Here is a 25,258-nt window from a genome sequence, read left to right as displayed (position 1 = left end):
CTTCAGTCTTAAAAGTATTACCCCAGCAAACAGCTTGTTCCAGATTTCTTGCCACCAAAAGCCTGGGCAAAGTCTAGATGACCATGAGGTCATTTCCACACAGGCCAGAGGTGGAGCACTTCCCCTGATGGCCCAACAGATGTCTTGTGGCTGGTGTAAATCCAGTCCTTCATTTGCATAAGAGACTCTTATGACTGGTGATATGAGGGCCTGTGTGTGATTGGTGGGAACAATCTTTCCTTTACCTAAACAGTCTGCTATGATTGGTCCGGATGCCCTTGCCACACCCCCCCTCTGGCTCTATAAGCAGGCTGTTGGGCATCTTGTGATCAGCTGAGAGATGCCTTCTTGTGCTACCCTTGGTGTTGTAATATTAGACCCATTAAAGGCTTTTCTTGAGTGGTCTTTTCTTGACTGGTTTTCATTTTCATCACCAGTGGAGTGGCTTAGTAGTAACAGAAAGAAAGATGAGGAAGAGGCTGGGCAGATGTGACAGTGACAAAAGCTGCATTAGCAGCAGTGACAGCAGAGCCTGACAGCAGTAGTGATCACAGGCCAGCAGTGACCAAAGTAGAGGCTTCATCACTGTGGATGTGCAAGGCAGCTCTTGCCCTGGTGGTAGTAGCAGCAGCAATAGCAGCAGAGCGACTGGAGTAGAAGTGACAACAAAGACAACTGGAAGCAGGGGCAATGGCAGGAAGGCAGCAGTGAACAGCAGTCAAGATAAACACAATGGGGAGCAGAAGTGACAGAGATAGTGAGGGACAGCACAAGTAGAAGACAAGAGGGGGTGCAGAGCTTAGGCTGAGGAAAGTCAGAAGGCTGTATCAAGCCAGAGAAAAGAGAAACTGCAGACTCAATTCACTGGAGGAGCTCCAAAGAGCTGTAATACTTGTGGTCAAGGGATGGGGATACCCACACTAAAGGATCCTGGCACCCATGCTCAGAACAGAGATACTGACATTAGAGTGTGCCAACTGCAGCAGACGATTACAAAAAGAACCAAGGGCCTGGAAGAGCTTCTCCTTCCCTACCCATGATTCCTATCCAAGTAGGCAAAAAAGGACCCCAGTCAGCTGATTGGTAAATCTTGGACGTCACTCATGTTTTGGGAAAGACAGTCATGTGGGAGAGAGAGAACATGACTGAAGCAAGTTTGGATGGATTGGATGATGAGACAGGTTTAAGACTGGTGGGGAAGAGATGTGAGATAATTCCCTGTAGATGTCCAGTAGAAGGTGGCACAAAGTGGCTGGCTTATGAGAGTGGTCCACAGCTGAGGAGAGAGACTTAGGAATTTCCACAAGAGTACAAGTTGACGCTTCATGAAAAAAAATCACCAAAAGAGAAAGCCCAATGTCCGATAACAGAAAATACATCGCCTAACTATATTTCCAAAAGAAGAAAACCATGAAAGCAAATAGGATGGAGAAGAACACAGGAAGAGAGGGTGTAACTGGTGGTGTGGCTCAAGTGTTAAGAACACTTGCCTAGCAAGCATGTGGCCCTTAGTTCAAAACCCAGCACCACCAAAAAAAAAGAGATAGAAAAAAGAAAGTTTGGGACTTGCACAGTGACTTAAGTGATGGATAGGACTGGGCAATGAAGAGGTCCCCAGTGATCTTGAGGAGGACTTTTAGGATGCAGAATCAACAAGGAAGTTCATGAAGTAAAGCTATTAAAATCTTCAGAGGCTAGGGTTGTAGCCCACTGTACAGTGTGGGCATGCCCAAGACACTGCATAGATCACCAAAACTGTTAAATAATAAACAAAAATTAAAAATAAAGAAAAGTGGATAAAACTAAAGTCAGAATAAAAAATAGAAGTCAAAATACTGGTAAACTACGGAAGTTGTATTGACTACAATGGTGACTGAGGGAAGTTTCTGGGGTATTCTCGTTTTTGTAGTTCATTTTTGGAGACAAGCTGTCATTATGTAGCTTAGGCTGGCCTTGAACTTGTGTGCTGGGAGTACTGCCATGGGCCAGCATCTCTGGTGATTGTAAGGTACTGCTAATGTTATTTTAAAAAATCTCTGTGGCAGATACACAGATGTGCAAGCATTGTGAGCATCTATCAAATCGTCTAGTTAGATTTTCTGTACTTAGTGTGTTTTCATACTTTATAAAAGTTTATTTAAACAGAAGACTTCTATGGATATTGAAATTGAATATGGTGAACTGTCAACATTTCACCTTTTTGTAATGACACATGTTCCATACTCTTTCTACTATACCATGTGACTCTCCATCGTGTTAATTGTTAATTATCCATGCCTAATTAAAGTCAGACCTCACACACTCCTTTTTATTTTTTGGAGGCAGAGTCTCACTATGTATCCCAGACTGTCCTGGAATTCCCAATCCTCCAGCTATAGCCTCCCTAGGGCTGAGATTATAGGCCTGAGCCATCACATCACACCATGCACTCCATTTTATAGGGTTTAGTTACCCTGTACATGTATCTGAACTTCACAACCAGATACATTATTTCTTTTTTTTTATTTTTTAGTTTTAATTATCCATTTATTCACATGTGCATACATTGTTTGGGTCATTTCTCCCCCCTGCCCCCCTCTCCCATCCTCTCCCCTCCTTCCCCTTCCCTCAGTTCCAGGCAGGTCCTGTTCTGCCCTTATCACTAATTTTGTTGAAGAAAAGACACAAGCCTAATAAGGAAGACAAAGTGTTTTTGCTAGTTGAGTTGAGGATAGCTATACAGAAACATTCCTAGCATTGCTTTCGTGTACACGTGTTATGACCCATGTTAATTCATCTCTAACTCATCTTTACACTGGTTCCTGATCCCCTTCTCATGATAACCTCTGTCACTTTAAGGTTTCTCTGGAGTGGGGACATCAAATGCTTTCGTGTTTTGGGTTTTCTACCTATTCCTATATCTCCCGTATGTGTTCTCCCCTTGTCATATGATCCAAGTCCAACCACATTGCTGCATTTGCCCTAGATGTAAAGTCCGCATATGAGGGAGAACATACAATTTTTGGTCTTCTGAGCTTGGCTGACCTTGCTCAGAATGATGTTCTCCAGTTCCATCCATTTACTTGCAAATGGTAAGATTTCATTCTTCTTCATGGGTGAGTAAAATTCCATTGTGTATAAATACCACATTTTCTTGATCCATTCATCAATAGTTGGGCATCTTGGTTTTTTTCTATAATTTGGCTATTGTGAATTGTGCTGCAATAAACATGGGTGTGCAGGTGCCTCTGGAGTAATCTGTGTTGCATTCTTTTGGGTATATCCCCAGGAGTGGGATTGCTGGATCATATGGCAGGTCTATGTTTAGATTTTTAAAAAGTCTCCAAGTTTTTTTCCAGAGTGGTTGCACCAGCTTGCATTCCCACCAGCAGTGGATTAGGGTTCTTTTTTCCCCACATCCTTGCCAACACATGTTGGTGGTGGTGTTTTTGAGGATGGCTATTCTAACAGGGTTGAGGTGGAATCTTAGTGTGGTTTTGATTTGCATTTCCTTTATTGCTAGAGATGGTGAGCATTTTTTCATGTGCTTTTTTGCCATTTGAATTTCTTCTTTTGAGAATGTTCTGTTTAGTTCAGTTCCCATTTTTTAATTGGTTCATTGATTTTAAGAGAGTTTAGTTTCTTAAGTTCCCTGTATATTCTGGTTCACAGTCCCTTGTCTAATGTATAGTTGGCAAATTTTTTTCCCACTCTGTGGGTGGTCTCTTCAGTTTAGAGACCATTTCTTTTGTTGTAAAGAAGCTTTTTAATTTTATTAAATCCCATTTGTCCATCCTTTCTCTTAGTTGCTGGGCTGCTGGGGTTCTATTGAGGAAGTCCTTGCCTATACCTATTAGGTGCAGAGTGTTTCCTGCTCTTTCCTGTACTAACTTTAGAGTTTCAGGACTGATGTTTAGATCCTTGATCCATTTTGAGTTGATACTAGTACAGGGTGATATACATGGACCAAGTTTCAGTTTCTTGCAGACGGTTAACCATTTTTCCCAGCAAGATTCATTGAAGAGGCTGTCTTTTCTCCATTGTATATTTTTAGCACCTTTGTCAAAAATAAGGTGGGCATAGTTGTGTGGTTCACATCCAGGTCCTCTATTCTGTTCCACTGGTCTTCATGTCTGTTTTTGTGCCAGCACCATGCTGTTTTTATTGCTATAACTCTACAGTATAGTTTGAAGTTGGGTATTGTGACACTTCCAACATTGCTCTTTTTGCTCAGTATTGCCTTGACTATTTGAGGTCTTTTGTGCTTTCAAATGAAATTTAGGGTTAATTTTTAAATTTCTGTGATGAATGTCATTGAGATTTTGATGGGAATTGTGTTGAATGTGTAGATTGCTTTTGGTAGCATAGCCATTTTTACTATGTTGATTCTGCCAATCCACGAGCATGGGAGATCTTTCCATCTTCTGTAGTCTTCTTCAGTTTCTTTCTTCAATGGTTTTTAGTTTTCCTTGTAGAGGTCATTCACATCTTTTGTTAAGTTTATTCTTTGGTATCTGATTTTTTTTGAGACTATTATAAATTGAATTGTTTTCTAAAAATTATTAATTTTAAATATAGTGAGCTTACACACAGACATTTCTTAAACTTCTATAGTAGCTCAGTATTTGTGTTGGTTCTTTCTGTTATTTATAGAAATCTCATGTGTAAATAATGACAGTAATGAGTTGGGAAGTAGCAGTCATTAGTGAACACACTTTTTCTGGTCTTAATTTAAATGTGTTTCAGTCCATGTTCCTAAGAGAGAAGAGTCAAGACTTGGTCTGACACTTTATCTGGGAGGTGTGTTAAGGAATGGAGTAGGAAACAGAGAGGGAGAAACCAAAGGAAGAATCTCAAAGAAACTGGTGTGCTACTGCTGGCTCAATTCCTCCTCTGCCACCAGGAATGGATATGTCCCATAAAACGCTGCCAGGAAACAAGACTGGGGCATTTTTTCCCTCCCATTCTTGCACAGGAGCTGAGCTTCTTTCTTAGAGCAGGCCTTAGATCAGAAAATTGTATGGTGCAGGCTCAGGGTGGGATGCTCTCAGACTGATCTCAGCTCACCAGACTACAACCAAAACTGGAAGTGCACAGAGGAGATGTGACAGAACTCCAAGAGCACCCACTTCATTCCACCTCTCACACCACTCAGATCCACTCATGCCACCTTTTGTCCACTCTGGACTTTTTAAGCAAGAGTCCAGTTGTAGCTTCTAGGAAACTCAATGCAGGTGCATTTGTAGAATTGGCTCCTCCCCATGGTTATCGCTATTCACAGGCTGTGATCGCTATTTTCATTTCTTTCCTCCACCATTCTTTCAAAGTTCCCTCACTCTTGGCCATTACTTCAGCTGCAATAAACTGCTTGCTTGCTGCAGGGATCCTCACCTTTTATCCTGACATATCAGATCCTTGGTTGCTGCGCTCTTAACAGGTTGGGGACCATGGGAAGAATGAGGAAATTCTGTGAATTCTCTGTCCACTATGTAGCAGTAACTGTAGCCTTCAAATGACAAGATACATTGACACTATAATTCCTTTCTTTGCTGCTACTTTGCACTAAAGGGCAAAAACAGCTGTAGATAGTACAAAAACAATTCTGCAAAGTTAATTTCCTTAGTATGACCTGCAGTCTAAAATAGTGATCCCCAGAGGCATCAGTCACAATCATTCATTTATTGCTTTATCCTGCCACCTCATTTTTGATTGGTTAGGTTCCCAAGAAGGGCGGGACTGTACTGATATCTCAGCATGTGCTCTGCTGCTGGCAGCTCAAGTATCATTGGTAGTGACCATCAGAATCTCCTCCTGTCAGAGGACCTCCATTCTAACCATCTTTGCAAGCCTGTTCTGCAGCCCACTGAGCAAGAATTGGAGTGGTCCATAGGCATTTTGTAAATGAGTCATGTTACTTGTCAAATGGACATACATCCTATGGGTGCTATTAAAACTCAAAAGCATAGTTCATGCAGGATGGGGTCAAAGACAGGGAAAGGGGTACTTGCACTTCCTCTTTAACATCTTTCTCCAAGCTTTCCTTTCTGTCTTACTCCCTCACCCAACATACTAAGAGAAGCAACCCAAGAATTCTAACTGGAGCATAAAGAGGAACAAGCATTCATTTATTCCTGTGGTTTATTTTAACGAAAATCATTTGGTCCCATTTGGTAGAGAATAATTCTGACACCCAAGAAAATAAAAACAAACTATATATAAATATATTCACATTCTTCAGTAAATTTCTACAAACATTTTGTTTCTACCTTATAGAAAATAAACTCATACATTTTAATAATGTTCCAAGTTTAGAAATATTTAAAAAGTTAAATGTTTTAACTATCATAAAAAGTATATACAAAATCCATTACAACACAAAAGGAAGTTAAGTATAGTAGGTTATGTTTAAGTTCTTAATAATTTGAAAAGTAAGCTTAATAATTTTGGCTGTGTTCTTTGTTCTAGAAGTTTCATTGGGTGTATAAATTAATGATACGTGTTTCTCTCTGTGTGATGAAGAAATGCGTATGTAGGGAACTGTAATTAAGGCACAGTAACATAAAAAGCAGAAATTGCACCAAAAATAGAAAAATACTAACTGGCCTAAGTATTCATAAAATAACCAGAAAGAAAGATGTATATTGTGAGATGATGCCTCAATCCAATGTCATAAAAACAGCAGGCAGAGTATGGTAGTACACATCTGTAATCCTAGCATCTGGAGGTGAAGGGAAGAGGATCCTGAGTTGAAGGACAGCCTGAGCTACACAGTACTTTCAGGTTACTCTAGTATACATAGTGACACCCTGTCTCAAAATATCAAAAGAAAAATTTGCTTCCAGTGCAGAGATAAAACACAAATCTATGTCCCTGACTAATTCTGCAACAACATGGGCACCCATGGGATCGAAGATATTTGAAGACCTCCACAGTCCATAGCTGATGATCTCCCAGCTCCCTTAATTCAAATAAGAATTTGCTTTTACATACTGGCGCTACATGCAATATGACCTCCTGAATTGCATCCCCAAACAATAAAGAATATGAGTGGAAGACTGATAGAATGTGAACAAAGTTACAGTGCAGTCACAGCAGTGTCCCAATGTTTTATCATAGCTTTGACAAATGAACCTTGGTATAAAAATGTTAACATTAAGGAGACCTGGGCAGAGGACACAATGGAACTTTCCACATTATCTCTGCAACTTTTCTGCAGATCTCAAATTATTTGAAAATAAAAAGTTCATTAAAAAAGGGTGAGGGAGACATAAATATACACCTGTGTACATAAGAACACAAAATTGAACTGTATTGATGCTCTGACAATAGCAACAGAGAGGAGTACACAGCGTCACTTCAGAAACAACCCATGGGGACAGTAGGAAGTAGTGATTGGGAAGAGGGGTGTGAGGGCTTCCATGTTCTGGTCATATTTGATTTTTTGACCTGGGGGTAGAGGTCACACTGTGTCTTCATTTTATGGTAATTCACTGAACTGTACTTCTTGCTACATTACCCTTCACAAAAAAAGAAGTATTAGTGGTAAAGAGTTCCCTATTTTTGTTAAGAATAGAATGAAGAGAACTTAGGGATGTAAATGAGGTGTACAAGCAGCAGGTGGAACTGGCAAGGACAAAAATAATAGTTCTTGAAACAGAATCTAAAATTTTCTTTGCTAGTGAGGATCTTGGAAATTTGCAAATCCAACAGTGGTCAGCTCTCCATGGAGGACATCTTAGCCAAGTTCCTCAGAAGGTTCAGGTGCTCTATTATCTACCACTGAGCTACCCTGTGAGGTAAGCGACACTTCAGGCTGCAATGTCCCAGAAACGGTACAATAACCATATCACCAGACCCTGGCCTTCTACTGCACTTGCAGACCAGAGCTCCAGTCAAGGTTCCTGAAAACTATCAGCAAGTTCTACCAACCACAACAAGCTTATCAGAGACACTGTTTTCTATCAGCAGGACTTCTTTCATCCTAGAAATCACATTGTTTTTTCTGACATACCTTAGATTTCATTCATACAGCATTAATAGATTATCATTTATTCCACAATGTCAGATCACAGATTCATAGACTATTAAATCTGGAGGTATAGGGGCCGACCTAATCATTCCAAAGATGAGGAAATTGATGTCAGATCCATTAGTAACTTGTCAAGACTTTCTAGAACTTGATTCTCCTTTCATGAGTCAATAAACTAGACTGGATTATTTCTCAGGGTTACTGTCTGACAACTTGAACTGATACATATTAGGCTTTAGCTCAGATTCTTTTACCTGTAATTGACTTTGTTGTGAATGGTTCAGTTAGAAAATGATCATTGCTAAACCATAGTGTGATGGCAATTAAACAGAAGTTAACAAAAAAAATCTTCATCAGATATTTAAAACAAATCAAGGAGCTCATTATTCAGGGTAATTCATGGCAAATTCAATAGGAATTTAAAAATTTCTTCTTTGGTAGTACTTGGATTTGAACTGGGGTCTTGTGTTTTCATGCAGGCTCTCTACCACTTGAGCCGCACACCCAGCCCAAGATTGTTCTTGTTAAAATATAACAATTGTAGAAAGGTGATTGTGAGGAAGATAATCATCATGGAAGCCATTGCCACGTGGTTCTTCCACAAGCCCCAAGGTGAGAGATCGATGTTCTGCATTCTCAAGAATTCTTCACCAGTACATCTGCAATTCAACACACGAAAATGTAACTCCATTCCTAGCATACGTCACATCGTACTCAGTATATTCACTGTGTCTTATTTAAAAGTCTTTAGGTTAACTACATCGTTAATAATCATTCCTTCATCCACAGTCACTGGTGCTTACAACTTTGGTGGATGCCATGCTAAGCAACTTGCATCTAAAGCTCAGTTAATTTCTAAAATCATCCAAACTGGCAGATATTATACACACTTAAAAGAGGAGGAGAAGGAAGCCTAAGGAACTTGGCCAAGTTCACAGTCACCTTATGAACCAAGTTTCAAGCTCCTCAGATTCATTCATTTACAAATCTATAATGCTGCACTCTGCAAAGGGCAGAGGATTTATCAACTAACTTTTCACTTCCTGCTGATGGGGAAAACCTCAGCTTTAACCAAGGACACCTAAGGCCCTCCTGAAGATCATCAATACTCTTTGTGGCTCTGCTCACTCATAGGTCAGCTATGCACAGAACACTGACTAAGAATTCTAAACCTGGGCACAGTGGGGAGAAGGGCATCAGCCACAATCACTTTCTGTCAGCTCTCACTCCAAGCCTCCAATGAGCATCACAGACACTCAGGTACAGGAAGTCACCAGCAGCCCAGGTATCAGATTACACTCAGGCAGCAGCTGGAGCAGAGCAGGATGGAGTGGCCTGCCACAGGCCAGAAACACACCTGGTACTAAAACCACCAGGTGCAGAAACAGTTATTGCCTGCTGCCATTCCTATGCATCTCTTGGGATTTAGTGACCCCAAAACCTGCCATGGCCTCTCCTCCATCTTGTGAGGATGAGCCTTATGGGAGTGAGAGGCTCTTAGTGGCTTCTCCTTATCTGGTCCCATTTGTCTTGTCAACCTCTTCCTGTACAGCAAGCTGGCAGGGACTTTGTGTTACAAAGACGCCATGCTCAGATCAAACCCAAGGGAATGGGCAGTGTAAAGCAAACGTCTCCTCACAGAGGTTTTTCCTGTGAATAACTCAACAGAGATCTGTTACATCATTAGAATTATTTAATACTATTTAAAAATTGAGGATTTAAGATAATAGCATTCTCTTTTCTCTTGTTAATTTATGTATCAAAATCAAAACAATAACAATCATAGAAAAATATTAACATTTTAAAACAAGAGCTTCTAATTTTATTAGAACCTGCATTTCTCTTTTAGTGACATTAAGGAAAAATCAAATTTCCTTCTCAACTTCATGAAATATGTGTTTCTTTCTTTGAGAATGCATCCTCTGATAGTTTCCCAACATAGTTTAAACACACACACACACACACACACACACACACACACACACACACACACACACAGAGCTGTATGGCCTTTGATTTTCTGAGTTCTCTCAAAGGAAGGAGGCAGAGGGAAGTGCCTGCATCCTGACAGGTGATGTCCACCCGCTTTGTGCTCTTACTGCCTTTCAGCTGTCACTGCTGTCCACAGGCTGGGCTCAGAGGCAACATCTAATCCATGCAGTTCAGAGACCTCAAGCCCTTGCTAAACTATCAAAGCAGCTCTTTTTTAACTCAAATACTCTGAAAAGTAAGCACTGAAACCTACAATTAAAATATCAAAGTGATCTTTCACAAGGCCTAAAGGAAACATTTCTATATACTGTGTATGATTTTTACTGTAGAAGAACAGGAGTACAGCATGCACACATGCAGTAGGGCACAGTGACTCACTTTACAGTTGAGAAAACTTAGACACAGAAAGGTTATTGACCCTGAACTCACTGGTACCAGTTGTAGGCCCAGGGACCTTTCTACATCACACTAAATGGTAAGCAAACCCAAGAGGACATTGGACACAAACTTACATTACATAGTTTGGACAGCTATTACTTTCTGCTGTATTAAGATCTGGACAGAAGTTTTGCCCCAACAATTCATTATGCTGCAAAGCCTGTAACACAGGGGGAGCAGGGCAAGATAAACAGTTTAAAAGTTTCCAAAGAAGAAACAATTGTATCTTCAAGCTTAATCTTTATTTTTACTTCTCAAAACACCATGTTTCATAGTCATAGTCTTTGCCCCATCAAAGCAGCTAAGAATCTAAAATTATTTCCCCAGGTAATCAGGAGGCCTTGGGTTGGGATGTTGCTTAATTGGCCAAAGGGGGAAACCTCTGACTAGATTACCCCAGAAATCATTCTTTCTTCCAGAAATTTTATAATCCCATAAACAAAACAATTAAAATGTTACGATGGTGTTCAACGGATATTGTTGATTTATTATAATGATGTTTTCTTCTTTGCTTTCATCAAAAACAGTTGTAATTAGGGGAGTTAACTGAGTTATACTGTCTTAAGATACAATTGACTTGCTAAAGCCAACATGCCTGTGAGTATTAAACAACTATTGTTTCCCTTCTAATTTCCCTTCTGATATAAACTATGTATTCTAGTTTCCCATTTTCTCACTTATTTCTTTACTGACTTGAAATCCAACAATGCTTTTCGACAACTGGGCCATTTCCACTTTGTTGTGAGATTTTCTCCCCACCCCTTCATTTTCCTGAAGCAATATGGTGCCAGGAGAAATCCTCAGATGACTCTTGATCCTTTGCTAACCCAGGTTCACAAGAAATCCTTATCAATTGCTCCAGAAAGGAAATTCCTGGATGGGAGGCTTTCACACTCATGGCAGGGAACTGACATAGTAAGGCTTTATTTTGGTGCTTTCCCGCTTGGAAACCCAGTCACAATGACAGATAATGACTGCTTACCCTAAAGCCATAATGAGGAACACTGAAGTACTGAAGCCATGATAGTCCAGGAAGAATAGTTCCAAAAAACAATGATAGACCTGAAAAATACTACAAAAAGCCAACATCCACAAATCAGAACTGGACCAGTAATTTCATGATGAATTCTAAACAAGATCTTCTTTAAGAACCCTAAAACCTGGTAAGCAATTCTGCTAGGGCCAACTCTTCTGAAATTCTTTCCATGTACTCTAAAGGCTAATCTTCCCCACGCACGTGTATACCTCCACTTAGCAAAGGCCATTTCCAGTCTTAAAAGAAGGGCAAGGTGCCTATACTGCACATCACAATTTCCAGTTATTTTGAAGATCCGTAATTGTCTAAACTTTGCCTTCAACTTTCTCTGTAACTGCACACTGTGGAAGATTAACAAGCACAGTGTCCCTTGCATCGGAGGGGGATTGTTTCTTGTTCCACATGGCAAGATCTGTAAATGCTCCGGATATTTATTTTTACAATGGCACAGTTTTTGCGTGTAACTCGTGTATATCCATAGTACTTTACAGATATGTATCTTGTACATTTTTAATCATCTTCAGATTTCTTATGATACCTCCTACACCGTAAATGCTATGTGAACAGTTTACACTGCAGAGATGGGGAATAAAGGCATGAAAAGTAAAACTGCACATATTCAGGACAAACCAACTTTTTGTTTTATTGTTATATTTATTTTTTATCTGTAGTTGGCTGATTTGTTATTTGTAAGGATTTGTACTCTGTATCCATGATTTTAGGGATAATGTGGGGTTCAGAATACAGAATGCAGGCTTAAGATAACCCAATTCTCGAGCTGAGGAACGAATAGTGTGGTGGTGTACAGCAAACTGTGGCCAATACATCCATTGAAAGCTACCAAAAAAAGCAGTATTTCAATGGAGATGCCAGAAAGGACTGTCTGAGACTAACATGGGACAGCCATGAGGTTCACATACACTTGTCCTGATACTGGGCATACTGGCAATGTATAACAATGACAATATGGCTGGTGTGTGTGCATACATTTACACTTGACCTAATACAACATATCACCTCTGAGTAAAATATGGTTTCATGACATGTTTTCAAAGTTCTGTCTGTAATAATCAGTCAACAGTTCAAATTAATTGAGTGAAGCATTTTTATTTAAGCAGGGACATTTTCTTTACTGAATGACAATATAGGAAACACAAATAATATTAACTTTATCTCAATTATATACACTGGTATTTATCAAACTCAAAAATGAAGAATTAAATTTTGGAAAGAGTTTAAGTTAACAATGTACCATTTAAAGACATTTACTCCTTCTCTAGCAGAAAGGTCCTGCACATTCACAGGTTAAGCATTCAATTTACTTGATGTCATAGGGGAAAAGGAGACAACTGGTCCCTTCATCTGCTGATTCGTCTACCTGAGTGCAAAACTTGGAGCATGTAAGATTAGGACTATGTAACCATTTAAAAAATAAGCAAAAAAATGTGAAACAAGTGATGTCAGTAATTCAGAAAAGATATGACTTAGTATGTGGACTGCGGAATTTTCTTGTATTTTTAAAACACAGAGATACAGGTAAAACAGTCAGGAACCCAGGAAGGAGGTGACATAGCACTGTGGAATTTGAAATTTTCCAGTATTCTTAAGAGAATCTTTTTCAAACTACGACAGCATCCAAGATAGACTGAGCGTCCCACTGTGACACTCCTCATGCTTCTTCACTTTCACCTGGACAGTAGGGACACCAAACAGACCATATGCTGTGTTTGAATATCCAGTAGCTCTGGAACACCAGCACAAAAGGGAGGCAGGCAACCTGTCATTTATATGAGGTAACTGACCAATCAAAATTTTTTTCTGGTTTCTGAAGTTACAGTTTATCAAGGTTTCATAACACTGCATCAAGAAGTGTCTTTTTAAGCTCATTAGTAAGGACATGTTAACTAAATTATAGTAACAACATTAAACAGCAGCAGAAAAGGCTGTCTAAAGGCTGGTACCTTCTCTACTATGAACTATATTTCATTGTATGACCTCTTGAAAACATCAGAGTCTCAGGAACAGTCCTCAAGTAGGTTTATGCAACAGGTGAATGTGCAGAAGGAAAACCTGGAGAAATTCCTTCACAGAGAAATGCACTTTATACTCACCAGCATGAACACAAAGTAGATGGTCACAAGAAGTGTTGGTATCGACACAGCATTCTCACCTGCTCCAAAAGACAGTGATACAGAGCTGGCCGAATAACCCAACATCAAAACAGTAAATATCATAGTGAAGAAAGCCTTCCCGCTTGGGTTTAATCCTTCGAGAGGAAAGAAGGGGTTAGTCTCCAAGATTGTATGTTATGCAAATAACCACTGCAATGGTCTGACATACTAGTGTCAGAATTGAACAAAGACTCCTACTGTCCAATGATCCTGGCTCACCAATCTCAGTGTTTCCCTCCATGTTGCTGTATCGGTATCACTCAGTGTTCTTTTATGTATTTACTGCAAAAACACGTTTCCATGTAACACCTGTGTCCTTTTATATGTAATTACAAGCAATTTCTGAGTTCCTGAGATGGTGTGTTACAGGCAACACAACTGGCTGAAATTCTACTCTTATCTTCCTACATCAGTAGGAAACACTTATCTATCCAGACACCTCCACATCACTCAGTGTTTGCAGTAACTACAGTAATGAAGGCACTGGGATTAGGATCACTTGACCTTGGGGAAATGTAAAGTGCCTACAAACCTTGTTCTCCTAGACAAATCACCTCCTAACTCTGTGATTGAGAATGGGGATAAGGCAAGTTTCATAAAGTAATTTGTAATTTGTGAACTAATGCTCTGTGTCATACAGTCTGAAGATTTTGGAATAGTCAATACTAATCAGGAGTCTGGGTGGTCTAGAGTCCATGCCTCATTCTTCATGACACACCTCTGCTCTGTAAAACAAAAGTCTGAAGCTCTGTCAGAGGTTTTTATCCCGTAGGGTATTGTCAAGATAGATCTTTCTGGGGTGTGTGTGCGCGCGTGCATCAAATGAAATATATGGAAATTCTAATTTAATGTGTCAGGGATGAAGCCAAGCTTTTAATTAACTAATCAGTCTACCTCCCCACCAAACAACTATTTATATTAAATGAACAAACCCTAAGTCAACATCTTTTTTTTTTGTTACAGAATGGGAGAGAAAGAGAATGTAAGTGTGTTTGATTTTTTACATATGTATATATATATATTCCTATAGATAGTAGAGATATTACCTACAGCTATATTTTATCTCTGTATAGATCTATATAAAAAGGACAATATATAGGTAAATAGGCAATAAATATTCCAGATTCTCAGCACAATAGTTTTATAAGTTCTTTTCATACCTATTCATGGCACATAGCATCTGTCAGTAAAACATAATTTCATAAGTAGTTTTAAAGTTCAGTTGGGAACAAATCTTGACAATAACATCCACATTGAACAGCTTTTTAGGAAGTACACAATGGGTACATGCTTCCTTAGCTTATGGCTGGGTTTGTAGTTGTGTGTGTGTGTGTGTGTGTGTGTGTGTGTGTGTGTGTGGTGCTGCTGAGGTTATAACTCAGGGCCTACACCTTGAGCCACTCCACCAGCCCTTTTCTGTGATGGGGGTTTTTGAATTAAGGTCTTTCAGAGTATTTGGCCAGGCTGATGTTCAACTGTGATCCTCCTCTCGGCCTCCTGAGTAGCTAGGATTATAGGCATGAGCCACAGACACCCGACTTCACTATAGTGTTGGGAACCAAGATCACTCTAGAGACACCTCCTTTTTGTTTTGTTACTTACCTACCATGAAGTATAGTATAAAAGTGAATATAATACTTGGTAATAACCTTCTGGGAATTAACTCAGATATCAGTTTTCCAAAGAAGTATGGTAACATTCTATAGTAGCCGCTGATATGCTCATGTCTAAAAATAGAAATACACATCAAATGTGCAGATTAGTTTACAAAGGCACACACCAGATGAGATGATTTCTGGGCAGACTTCTGCTTCCCCACCCCTCCAGGTTTAATGAGACAGCATTCCACGTCTTCACTCTCTCAGGCACCAGATTTCCCGGGTACCACCCCCATGAAGAGGTCTTTATGACCCTCTCTTCTCATAAACCTCCCTCCTGCTGCCCTCTGCTCTGACCCCAGAGCTCCCTCTCCAGGAAAACAGACTGTGTCTCCTCACTCTCCTCAGAGACTCAGCTCCTCTGACACTGGCTCTCTGCACAACAGCACTTGGGAACTGAACTCAGGATAATGGCGGTTTTTCTCCTCCCCACTTCCTGTTATGAAGAAGGTGACTCTGCTTTTCTCCAAGGTCCCCAAGGCAGCATCCCTCACTACAGTCTTTTACTTCTGCTACTCTCACATCAAAAAAGGAAAAAGACTTCTTCAATGACCTCACCTCCAATGGCCAGCCCTGCCAGCTACCAACCCTAATCTTCCCACTTCCTGATACCTTTCTGCTGTCATTCCAAGCTTTTCCAGCAGTGTCTTCATTCTTTCCCTCTCTGAAGATTCCTGTCCTTGGCAAGTAAATATGGACAAAGCTCTTCCATGTTTGCAAAACACAAGAGACAACTCTTGCTGTGATGTAAAGCTGCCCTCTGGCTCTGTCCTCTCCTTCACCCACTGTGGGTGAAACTTTCTCAGGTTCTTTGTCAACTTTACCTCCCACCTCCAACTTGCTGTTGAGCCCACCACTTCATCTATCCTGAGCCCCTCAATCTTTTCTAGCTTGGGTTAGTAAGACCTGTTTTTCTCCTAAAACAAAAGATGCTTTCCCTCCCCTCTGTTGATGCACTCTCTGCAGCACTGAGTTTGCTGAATGCACCCCAACCTTGAAAGTCTCCTTCCCTCGGTAGCAGATGCCACAGGTTCTTGATTTTCTATCTGAATCATGATTGCTTTTACTCAGTTTATACTGGTAATCTCTATACGTACTTCTAAAGCCCATATTGTGGGCGTAAGTGCATATAATTTATATTTGTCAACTAAAAATAATGAAATATAACACAAGAAAATAGTGGCAATCCATAGGATTGCATCTTAGGCCCAGTTCTGGATGTGACCAGGGTGGTCAACAGCAAGCAATGGCCCTTCTAGAACAGGGACTACTTACATAAAGAGCTTCTGCTCGAGCACGAAGAGCTCGCCAGAAGACACGCTGGTGATACACTGGAAGACTGTCAGCAGAAAGAGCAGCGAAGCTCTGCAGGACAGAATGGGAGCAGAGCACACAGTGAATTCAGTGCTATCAAGTGGATTTCTATCCACAGAACTCTGAATGCTTTAACAATGGCAGCAATGGTGAATCATAAATTAAAACTAAAGTAAGATTAAATAAGTAAAACAAAATTTAAAAAATAAAAAAGGTTAGTGCCTAGTTTCTCCAGAAACCATCTGAGGAAAGAGCTAAAGCTCTTCTTTACTTCTCTGGATTTTCCTACAAATAACAAAAAGGCCTGGCTTTCCACTTCATCTTTAAAATTTAGCTCATGACAGATTTTTCAATGTTTTTTCAAATGTTCCTGCAACACAATATAAAGATCCCAGCCTGTAGATCCTGTGACAATTGTGATGCTGGGTTAGAAATGGCTTCCAAAGGGGCAGAAACCAAGTACTAGCAGCTTTGAAAAGAATTCTGAAATCTCAGCCTACAGGGAAGCTAAAAAGATGACATAACTCTGGAAAATCACCTCATTGTAGAGGAACAGTATCTGATCTATACAGAAGAAAACTTAAGTAAGTGAAGAGTTGACTTTTATGCTGATTTATTTCTTCCAAAAATAATCAGCTTTCTTCCAGATATAAAAATAGATTCAAGGTAAGCTTTCTCAATTTTGCCCAATGGTAAAAATGGAGATAACGCCATCCACCCCTCTGGCTTATGGGAAGTAACTTGAGGCGGTGGGCATCAATCGTGGAGTTCAGGGCGCAGCAGAGTGGTTCTCAGTACACAAATTACAATGAGAACCTTGGGGCCTCTTATGTTTCTGAGCACCTGTGTTCAGAACATGACACAGATGTTAAAAAGTCTCATGGTGAAACATGACTAAAACCCCATAAGGATCACACACTGATATAGTGTTGTCCATAGAACAGTTAGGAAAAACAGTCCACATGCTTACTCCACAGTCCCTGGCCAAAGAAACCAAAACACATGAAGAAAACTGGCTTGAAAACAACAAAAGAAAGAAATACCTATATCAGAATTTAAAACATTTATTTATCAAAGGCACTGTCAGGGTGAAAAGGCAGCCTAGAAAATGGGAGAAAATATATGTAAATCATGTATCTGATAAAGAATATTATAGAAATATAGACAACTCTAACTCAACAATGAAAAAATCCAAGATTAAAATGGACAAAAGACTTGAAGACATTTCACAAAAGATCCAATGTGTCTCCATTATTTAAATCAAGAAAAAAATAACACTTTTTGGCAAGAATGTGGAGAAATTGGAATGCTCGTGTGCTGCTGGTAAGAATGTAAAATGGGGCTGAGCACAGAGGTCATGCCTGTAATTCCAGCTACGCAGGAGGCATAAGTGGAAGGATCCCAGGCCAAAGCTAGCCTTAGCATGAGTGCAATCCCTTACTGGAAAAATAACCTAAGCAAGAAGAAGCTGACATGTGGCTCAAGCACACATCTAGCAAGTACAAGGCTCCTGAGTTCAAACCCAACTACCACAAAATAAGAAAAAAGAAAGAAATGGAAAATGCTACAGCTGCAGTGTGGCAAGTCCTAAAAATACTCACACAAGTATTATATGATTTGACTAAAGATGAAAACAACTCAGCCACTCAGTGGATGACTGGATAAGCAAAATGTAATATATACACAATGGATCATTATTCAGTCTTAAAAAATGAAGAAATTCTAAAACACGCTGGAACGTGGATGAACCTTGAGGACATTGTGTTAAGAGAAATAAGCCAGTCATTAAAAAAAGTATTGTATGACTTTAATATATGAAGGTCCTAGAGAGGTGAATTTCAGAGACCAAAAGCAGAGTGGTGCTTGCCTGGGGCTGGGAGAGGTGGGTAACAGGAGGGACAGTGTAATGGCTACAGAAGTCCTGTTTAGAAAGATGGAAAACATTCTGCAGTTGGGTGGTGGTGGCAGTTGCACATCATGATGGTACCGACACCACAGAACTCATTGTTCAGTTCAGTTAAGAGCACAAAATTGTTAAGAGCATAAAACTGGTGCTATGCAGTGTCCACAATGACATACACACAAACCACATGTGGAAAAATTAGGTTTTATATTCAGCTCTTGATGCACTAACTCACCCTACCACCACAAAAACAGAGCCAAGCATTCTGCTCTTGTTATACATTTAAATTTTTAATGGATGTTTAGAGTCTTTAACAAAGTAATAATATTTTCTCAAAATCAACATATAAATTTACACACCTGTTTTGGACTTCAGTACACTCACTTTTTAGTCCAACAAAACTGGCACCAACAATCAATCCCAGTGCAACTGTGATAAGTGTCTATTTTTAAAAATAAAAATGAAAGTATTACTATGAGAGGTAAAAAAATTGCACATCATTTATTATTATAAGATACATGGCTACATAGTCAGATCTCTCCATTGAAATAAACACTTTAAATGGCTTGACCAGAGTCCTCGGAGAATACAAAACAGTGTATGCTGTTAGCATGTTTTCTAGATTAACTGAAAATCAAGGTGTCTGTTGCTTGGGGAGCTGACAGGACAACAGAGCAGACACTGGAAAAGCTACGATTCCCTACTCCAAGTGCTCTACCAGTCACTGCCAGTCCACGGCCCAGGTCAGGTGCTGGCAACCAAGTCCACTCAGGATAGCAGAGCACTGCAGGCATCTGGGGAAGTCATTTGGGGAAAGAACCAAAGTCCAAGTGGCTAAGTTTTCACCTGGACTGAACCCACACTTTTTGAGAGGGAACATGTACAGTTTTGTAAGTTTAAGTGAAATCAGGATGCCCTTATTCTAAACATTAGAAATACACATTTCAAGGCTGAGGATGCAGTGGTATGGAGATACATAGCACGTGCCAGAATCTGGGACAGAACCTCATCATTGCAAAATGCATAAATAATAAATTTAAATCACTCATGGCACAATTTCTCAATGTAATTCCTTATGACAAGGAAGTAGGGGGAGTTGGTCCCCACCTATCCAACCTCTGGGAAGCTGCATGGAAAAAAAGTGCACTGTCACTGTCACCAAAGCATTCAGCCAGCTCCTTCTGGAGCACCCCGGCACCTCCATTACCCATCTCCTCTGTCATTGCTTCTCCTTCTACCTCAGGTATGGTCAACATGGCACGCCTGGGTGCCGATCCTCACCATCCTCACCTATCTGCACCTACCCAATCTGTGTGGATGGCTCCCAAGCAGAGTGAACCAGCATCACTTTTGGTTTTAAATAAAATGCCTCTACAGCATGTTTCAATTGACAAGGGTTAAAGAGTACATCCTGTATACCTTATTTGAGGGATTCCTTATTCACAGGGTAATTAGAAAGGTGTGGGAAATGGAATCTCAGTACTATAATGATAACAAGACATGAAGTGACTTGTGAAGGACATTTCTGGCAAGTAGCAAGACAAAGTAGAAAAATAGAATCATGACCAGAAAAGACTTGTTTGTAAACAAGAATGAATATTACTTAATGTTTCACTTACAAGATATCCTTAAAATCTCAGAAATTTAGGGGAAAAAATTCATCACCTTGACTCATTGTTATTGACCTCAGAATATCCTCTACTTCATTCCAGTAGATCAATCTTCCAAAATAAATGCTGATGGCTCCACCAACATGCAGTATGCACGGGTATACAAGAGGCTACGCTTTTGCACAGTGTAACTTTGAAGACTATTCAGTTTTTCAACTACACACTCTAAATTCTTTGTTTCTTTTATATTCAAAATTGGTAACTTACGTTAACACTGTCAATGTTACCCGTAGAGGGTTATCTACAGGTTTCAAAGTTCTACAACAATTTTCAGTCAGTTTTCAAACATATTGACAAAACATGAATTCCGTGATCAGATTATGCTTTTACAGATATGTCAGTATTATTGTTTTTTATATGAAGAAAAAGAAAAGCACCAGGCAAATTAAGCAAATTGACACTACTTATCAGTGATAGCACATCCACCTCCCCTGGCTCTACTTTCAACAGAAGGATAAAAAAGAAATTCCCCAAAGATGTTCCTGTATGTTCTGAGGGGATGTTTGTAGCTTTCACTAAAAAAAGAGAATCCATAGTCAAATGGTTCACATGTTAATGGAAATGATGACAGCCCCACAGATTGATGATAACTTTTTCCAGGTTAATTTGATGAGAAAGCACTTGGCACAGTGAATGAACATTAAATCTTCTTATACACACAGATTCATTCATTCCAAGATCTGCCAAATACAGTCTGGTTAGAGCCAAGTCTGAATCATGTAAATAACTGGTTCAAACAAAGTACAGCTAAAGAAAATAGATACAAGATGGATCATCAGAAAGCCATCTAACATTTTAATAACTCTGTGTTCAAAACTTAAAGAAACAAAGGAACCATATTGGACTAAAGACCCCATGCCAAAGAGTCAGTCACTATGGCCCACAGGTAAGCTAAGCCCAACCACCTATTTTTGTTCTGCCTAAAAGCTAAGAATGGTTTTTATACTTTTACAGATGGGGTGAGAGGGGAAAAGTCAAGCTAAATAATTCTTGCAATGTGAAATTCATATGAAACTGAAAGCTCAGTGTCTATGACTATGGCTGTATTGGGATATAGCTACACTACTTTGTTTATGTGTTACCTACAGCTGCTTTCACAATAAAATGGTAGGGTTGATTGTGAATCAGATTATATACTATCTGAGAATTGCAAAATATTTACTATCTGGTTCTTTACCAACAAGGGTTTGTCTATTCCTCATTTAACATTTTAGCATTTTTGAATCTGAACAAGAGTTGTTCCACTAAGCTGAGAGGGATATGAGGTTCTACCTTTATTTTAAAGACTGCTACTGGTGGAATTCACTTTGTGTAATTGAGTCCATTGATGAAGCAGGTAGGCTGAACATGGAACCTGGAGGCCCTACATCTAGTGCTTTATGGAAAAGAAGCCTAAAACCAAAACAAGTATGATCCTGTGTTTGGTAAACAACTGTCTTCTAATTGTGACCTGCCCAGAAGTTATACAGAAGTGTCTTAGAACATGATACTTGTAAATTACTCTTAAAAGCAATTAAAAAAAAAACCCAAACCAGGTGCCAGTGGCTCATCTCTATAATCCTAGTTACTTGGGAAAACAATAACAGGGGGATTGAGGTTCCTTCTCCATCAATCTTCTTCACCCCTGCTCTGTTTAAACTTTCTCTACAGTTTCTTCTATCATCAGACATGCTATCAATTTGATTTCTTTCTTCAGTTATCATCTCTCTGCACTCATGAGAAAATAAGTTTCATGAAAGTAGAGACGTTTATTATTATAACTCATGCTGTTCACTACTGTATTAGAGTCCCCAAGGCAACACAGGATCTTGTGTTGAATTTGTTGACTGAACCTGTGAATGAAAGTGGAAAACCCCAAATGTGAATGACATGCATACAACTTTTGAAAACAAAATTCTACTCAAATTATCCATTATAGCTTCTCTAAATCAACCAAAATTTTGAATCCAGTGTCTAAAATAACAACAACAAAAAACCCACCAGAAAAATACTGCATACTAACAACTTAGTTGTGTTTTCTTTGTTCTATCAACTGTCTCTATGTCATGAATGGAGTGGAGATACAAGTAAGAGGAAGGTGGGAAGCAGATAAGCATGAACCTGAGCCTCACCACATCACAGCCGATTGCTCCCGCATCAGCATTTCACAGCACAGTTAAAACAATCACCCGGGAAGATTCTAAGATGGCAGCTAGAGGGAGGAAGCAGAAAGCATGCCTCCTATAGTGAAATCTTGGAGAGACGCTGGAGACACACCTTGCAGGCAAAACTGCCGAGAAGTGGCAAAACTTTGACCCCTCCACACCTCCAGCCGGCACAGAGCATCTCCATTTCACATTAAATGGAGAAATCAGGAGGGCCCCCCGGGCTGCCAGTCACCCGCACCCAGACGGCTTGGGAGGATGCAGACAAGGTGAGCTTAGCGGTATCGCGGTACTACCACAGACAACCCCGGGCCAGAGCAGCATAGCACCCTGGACAGACCAACCTCCACCCTTGGAAAAAAGAGAAACTGAGTAATAAGCAATAAGAACAATAAAGACACGTGGGAAAGAGGGTGGGGTGCACTGAGTGCTGAAGATTGGGGAAGGGGAATCCTTCCTGGGACTGTAAAATAAACAAGCTGGGCAGGCTGGAGAGGCTCTGGTGGGAGCGGGGGTGCGTGCCCAGCGTGCCCAGCAACCAGAAGTTGGAAAGCTTGTGAGAGTGGTGGAGGGAGGAAAACTCCACAGGAGAGGACCCACTTCCCATGTGAACTGTAAATAAACACACAGACCTGAGAAAGCAGGTGCAGTGTCATGTTCCCCAGTGTGCTTGGAAAGGGGAAAGCTTGTAGCAGAGGTGCACAGAAGACTCTGAGTAAACAAAGCCTGCAGGGCCAGGTTAGTGCTAAGCTCACCCCTGAGATCTGCATAAATAACGCCACCAGCAACAGCAGGCTGAAAGCAGCAGGCAGGTAAGCCACAGCTGCAGATACCATTCTCAGAACTGTCCCAAGACTCTTTTTTTTTTTTTCTTTTTCTCCCTACCTTTGATGAGAGAACAACTGAATTACATCTGCATGCTGAAAAACTTACTGAAACTATATTGCATTTGAACTTGGGACACTTGGTGGGGTTTTTTTATGTGTGTGTGTGTGTGTGTGTGTGTGTAGTTTTGTTCTAATTTATGCATCCCCTTTGATGAGACAACTACAGAACAACATCTGAGGCACCATCTCCAGGATTGGAGACTGAGACAGACACCCAAATTATTAAGACTGAAACTTCATTGCATTTGAACTTGGAGGTTTTTTTGTTTTTTTGTTTTTTTTAAATTTTCTATTTTTCATTTTATTTTATATATATATATATTTCTTTCATTTACTTATTTTTTATTTTTATTCTTATCTTTATTTTTTTATTTTTGATTTTCAATCCTCTCTCTGTCTCTCTAATGTCTGTTCAGCTTACTGTCAATTAGTACACTAACACTCCCTGTTTATACCTTTGAAACTTTCTTGTCTAATTCCTTGTTCTGTTTTCTCCTTGTCTGTTTATTTGTTTTTCCCTTTTCTTTACTTCTTGCTTTCCATCTCCTCTCACCCTTCCATTGTTATTATAACAAGCTAGAAAATACTTAATTGCACACAGTACAGGGACAGTAACAACACCAAAGACAATGACAGGAAGACAGAAAAAACAGGGAAACCAGTTTCCGCACAGCAAAAAATTAGTACAGGAATCAGAGGGGAATGAAGAAAACAGATACTCAGATCCAGACTCCAACAAAATGAAGATAAACTATGCCAAAGGACCCAATGAAGCCCACAAGAATAATTTAAAAGAAGACATACTACAGGTACTCAATGAGAATTTTATAGAGATGATACTGGATAGGGTCAACCAAAATGTACAGGAGACACTCAAGAAATTCCAAGACAACAAAAATAGAGAATTTGAGAAAGCAAAAGAAGAAATAAAGGAAACCATAGAAGCACTGTATAAACACCAAAGTAAAACAGAGAACACGATGAATAAACAGATAAATGAACTCAGGACAAAAATAGACAACATTAAAGAGGACACCACCCAGGATATGGAAAACCTCAGAAAAAACAATGACATAGAACTGCAAAACAAAATGGAAGGCCAATTTAGCAGAATAGAACAAACAGAACACAGAATCTCAGAACTTGAAGATGAAATAGTAATTAAAGGAAAAACCAAAGAACTAATAAACAACTCAAGACCAGTGAAAAGAAAATGCAAGAACTCACCGACTCCATCAAAAGACCAAACCTAGAATCATGGGCATCGAAGAAAGGTGCAAGCAAAGGGAATGCGTTATATATTCAACAAAATAATAACGGAAAATTTCCCAAATCTAGAGAAAGATATTACCATACAAATGTAAGAGGCCTCCAGGGCACCAAACAGACCAGATCAAAATAGAACTACCCCATGACATATCATCATTAAAACAACAAGATCAGAAACTAAGGAAAGAATATTGAAGGCTGTAAGAGAGAAAAACAAGTAACATACAAAGGTAAACCCATCAAAATCACAGCAGACTTCTCAACAAAAACATTAAAAGCAAGAAGATCGTGGGGTGAGATCTTCCGGGCACTGAATGAAAATAACTTCAACCCCAGGATACTCTAACCAGCAAAACTATTATTCAAAATAGATGGAGCAATAAAAGTCTTCCATGATAAGCAGAAACTAAAACAATATGTGACCACAAAGCCACAACTACAAAAGATTCTTCAAGGGATTCTGCACACAGAAAGTGAAACCCAACTTAACAATGAAAAGACAGGCAGCACCAAACCACAGGAAAAGAAAAAGCAAGACAGTAGAGAGTAACCTCAACTTAGGTACACACAATCAAACCTTCAAACAACTAAGACAACTAAGTGACAGGAATCACCACATACCTATCAGTACTAACGCTTAATGTTAACGGACTTAATTCACCCATCAAAAGGAACCGCTTGACAAAATGGATTAAAAAGGAAGATCCAACAATTGGTTGCTTATAGGAGACCCATCTCACTGACAGAAATAAGCATAGGCTTAGGATG

At 39.7% G+C, this 25,258-nt stretch overlaps 1 protein-coding gene across 3 annotated transcripts in view; it reads right to left on the bottom strand.

The window, feature by feature from the left end:
- Positions 1-6,099: 6,099 nt before the first annotated feature.
- The window catches only part of LOC109687266 (broad substrate specificity ATP-binding cassette transporter ABCG2), a 62,772-nt gene continuing 43,613 nt past the window's right edge, over positions 6,100-25,258 (bottom strand). For all 3 annotated transcript variants that reach the window (XM_020165095.2, XM_020165098.2, XM_020165099.2), the window contains exons 10-16: positions 18,880-18,962; positions 16,579-16,668; positions 15,248-15,372; positions 13,586-13,740; positions 11,421-11,510; positions 10,513-10,598; positions 6,100-8,667 (exon numbers count right to left, since the gene is read on the bottom strand). In XM_020165095.2, coding sequence (XP_020020684.1) covers positions 8,493-8,667; positions 10,513-10,598; positions 11,421-11,510; positions 13,586-13,740; positions 15,248-15,372; positions 16,579-16,668; positions 18,880-18,962 — 804 coding nt within the window. In that variant the 3' untranslated portion in view covers positions 6,100-8,492. The remainder of the gene's footprint in view (positions 8,668-10,512; positions 10,599-11,420; positions 11,511-13,585; positions 13,741-15,247; positions 15,373-16,578; positions 16,669-18,879; positions 18,963-25,258) is intronic.

This window comes from Castor canadensis, chromosome 9 (assembly GCF_047511655.1).
Source record: "Castor canadensis chromosome 9, mCasCan1.hap1v2, whole genome shotgun sequence".
In the NCBI taxonomy this organism is placed as follows: domain Eukaryota; kingdom Metazoa; phylum Chordata; class Mammalia; order Rodentia; family Castoridae; genus Castor; species Castor canadensis.
This window is presented reverse-complemented; position numbering and strand designations above follow the sequence as displayed.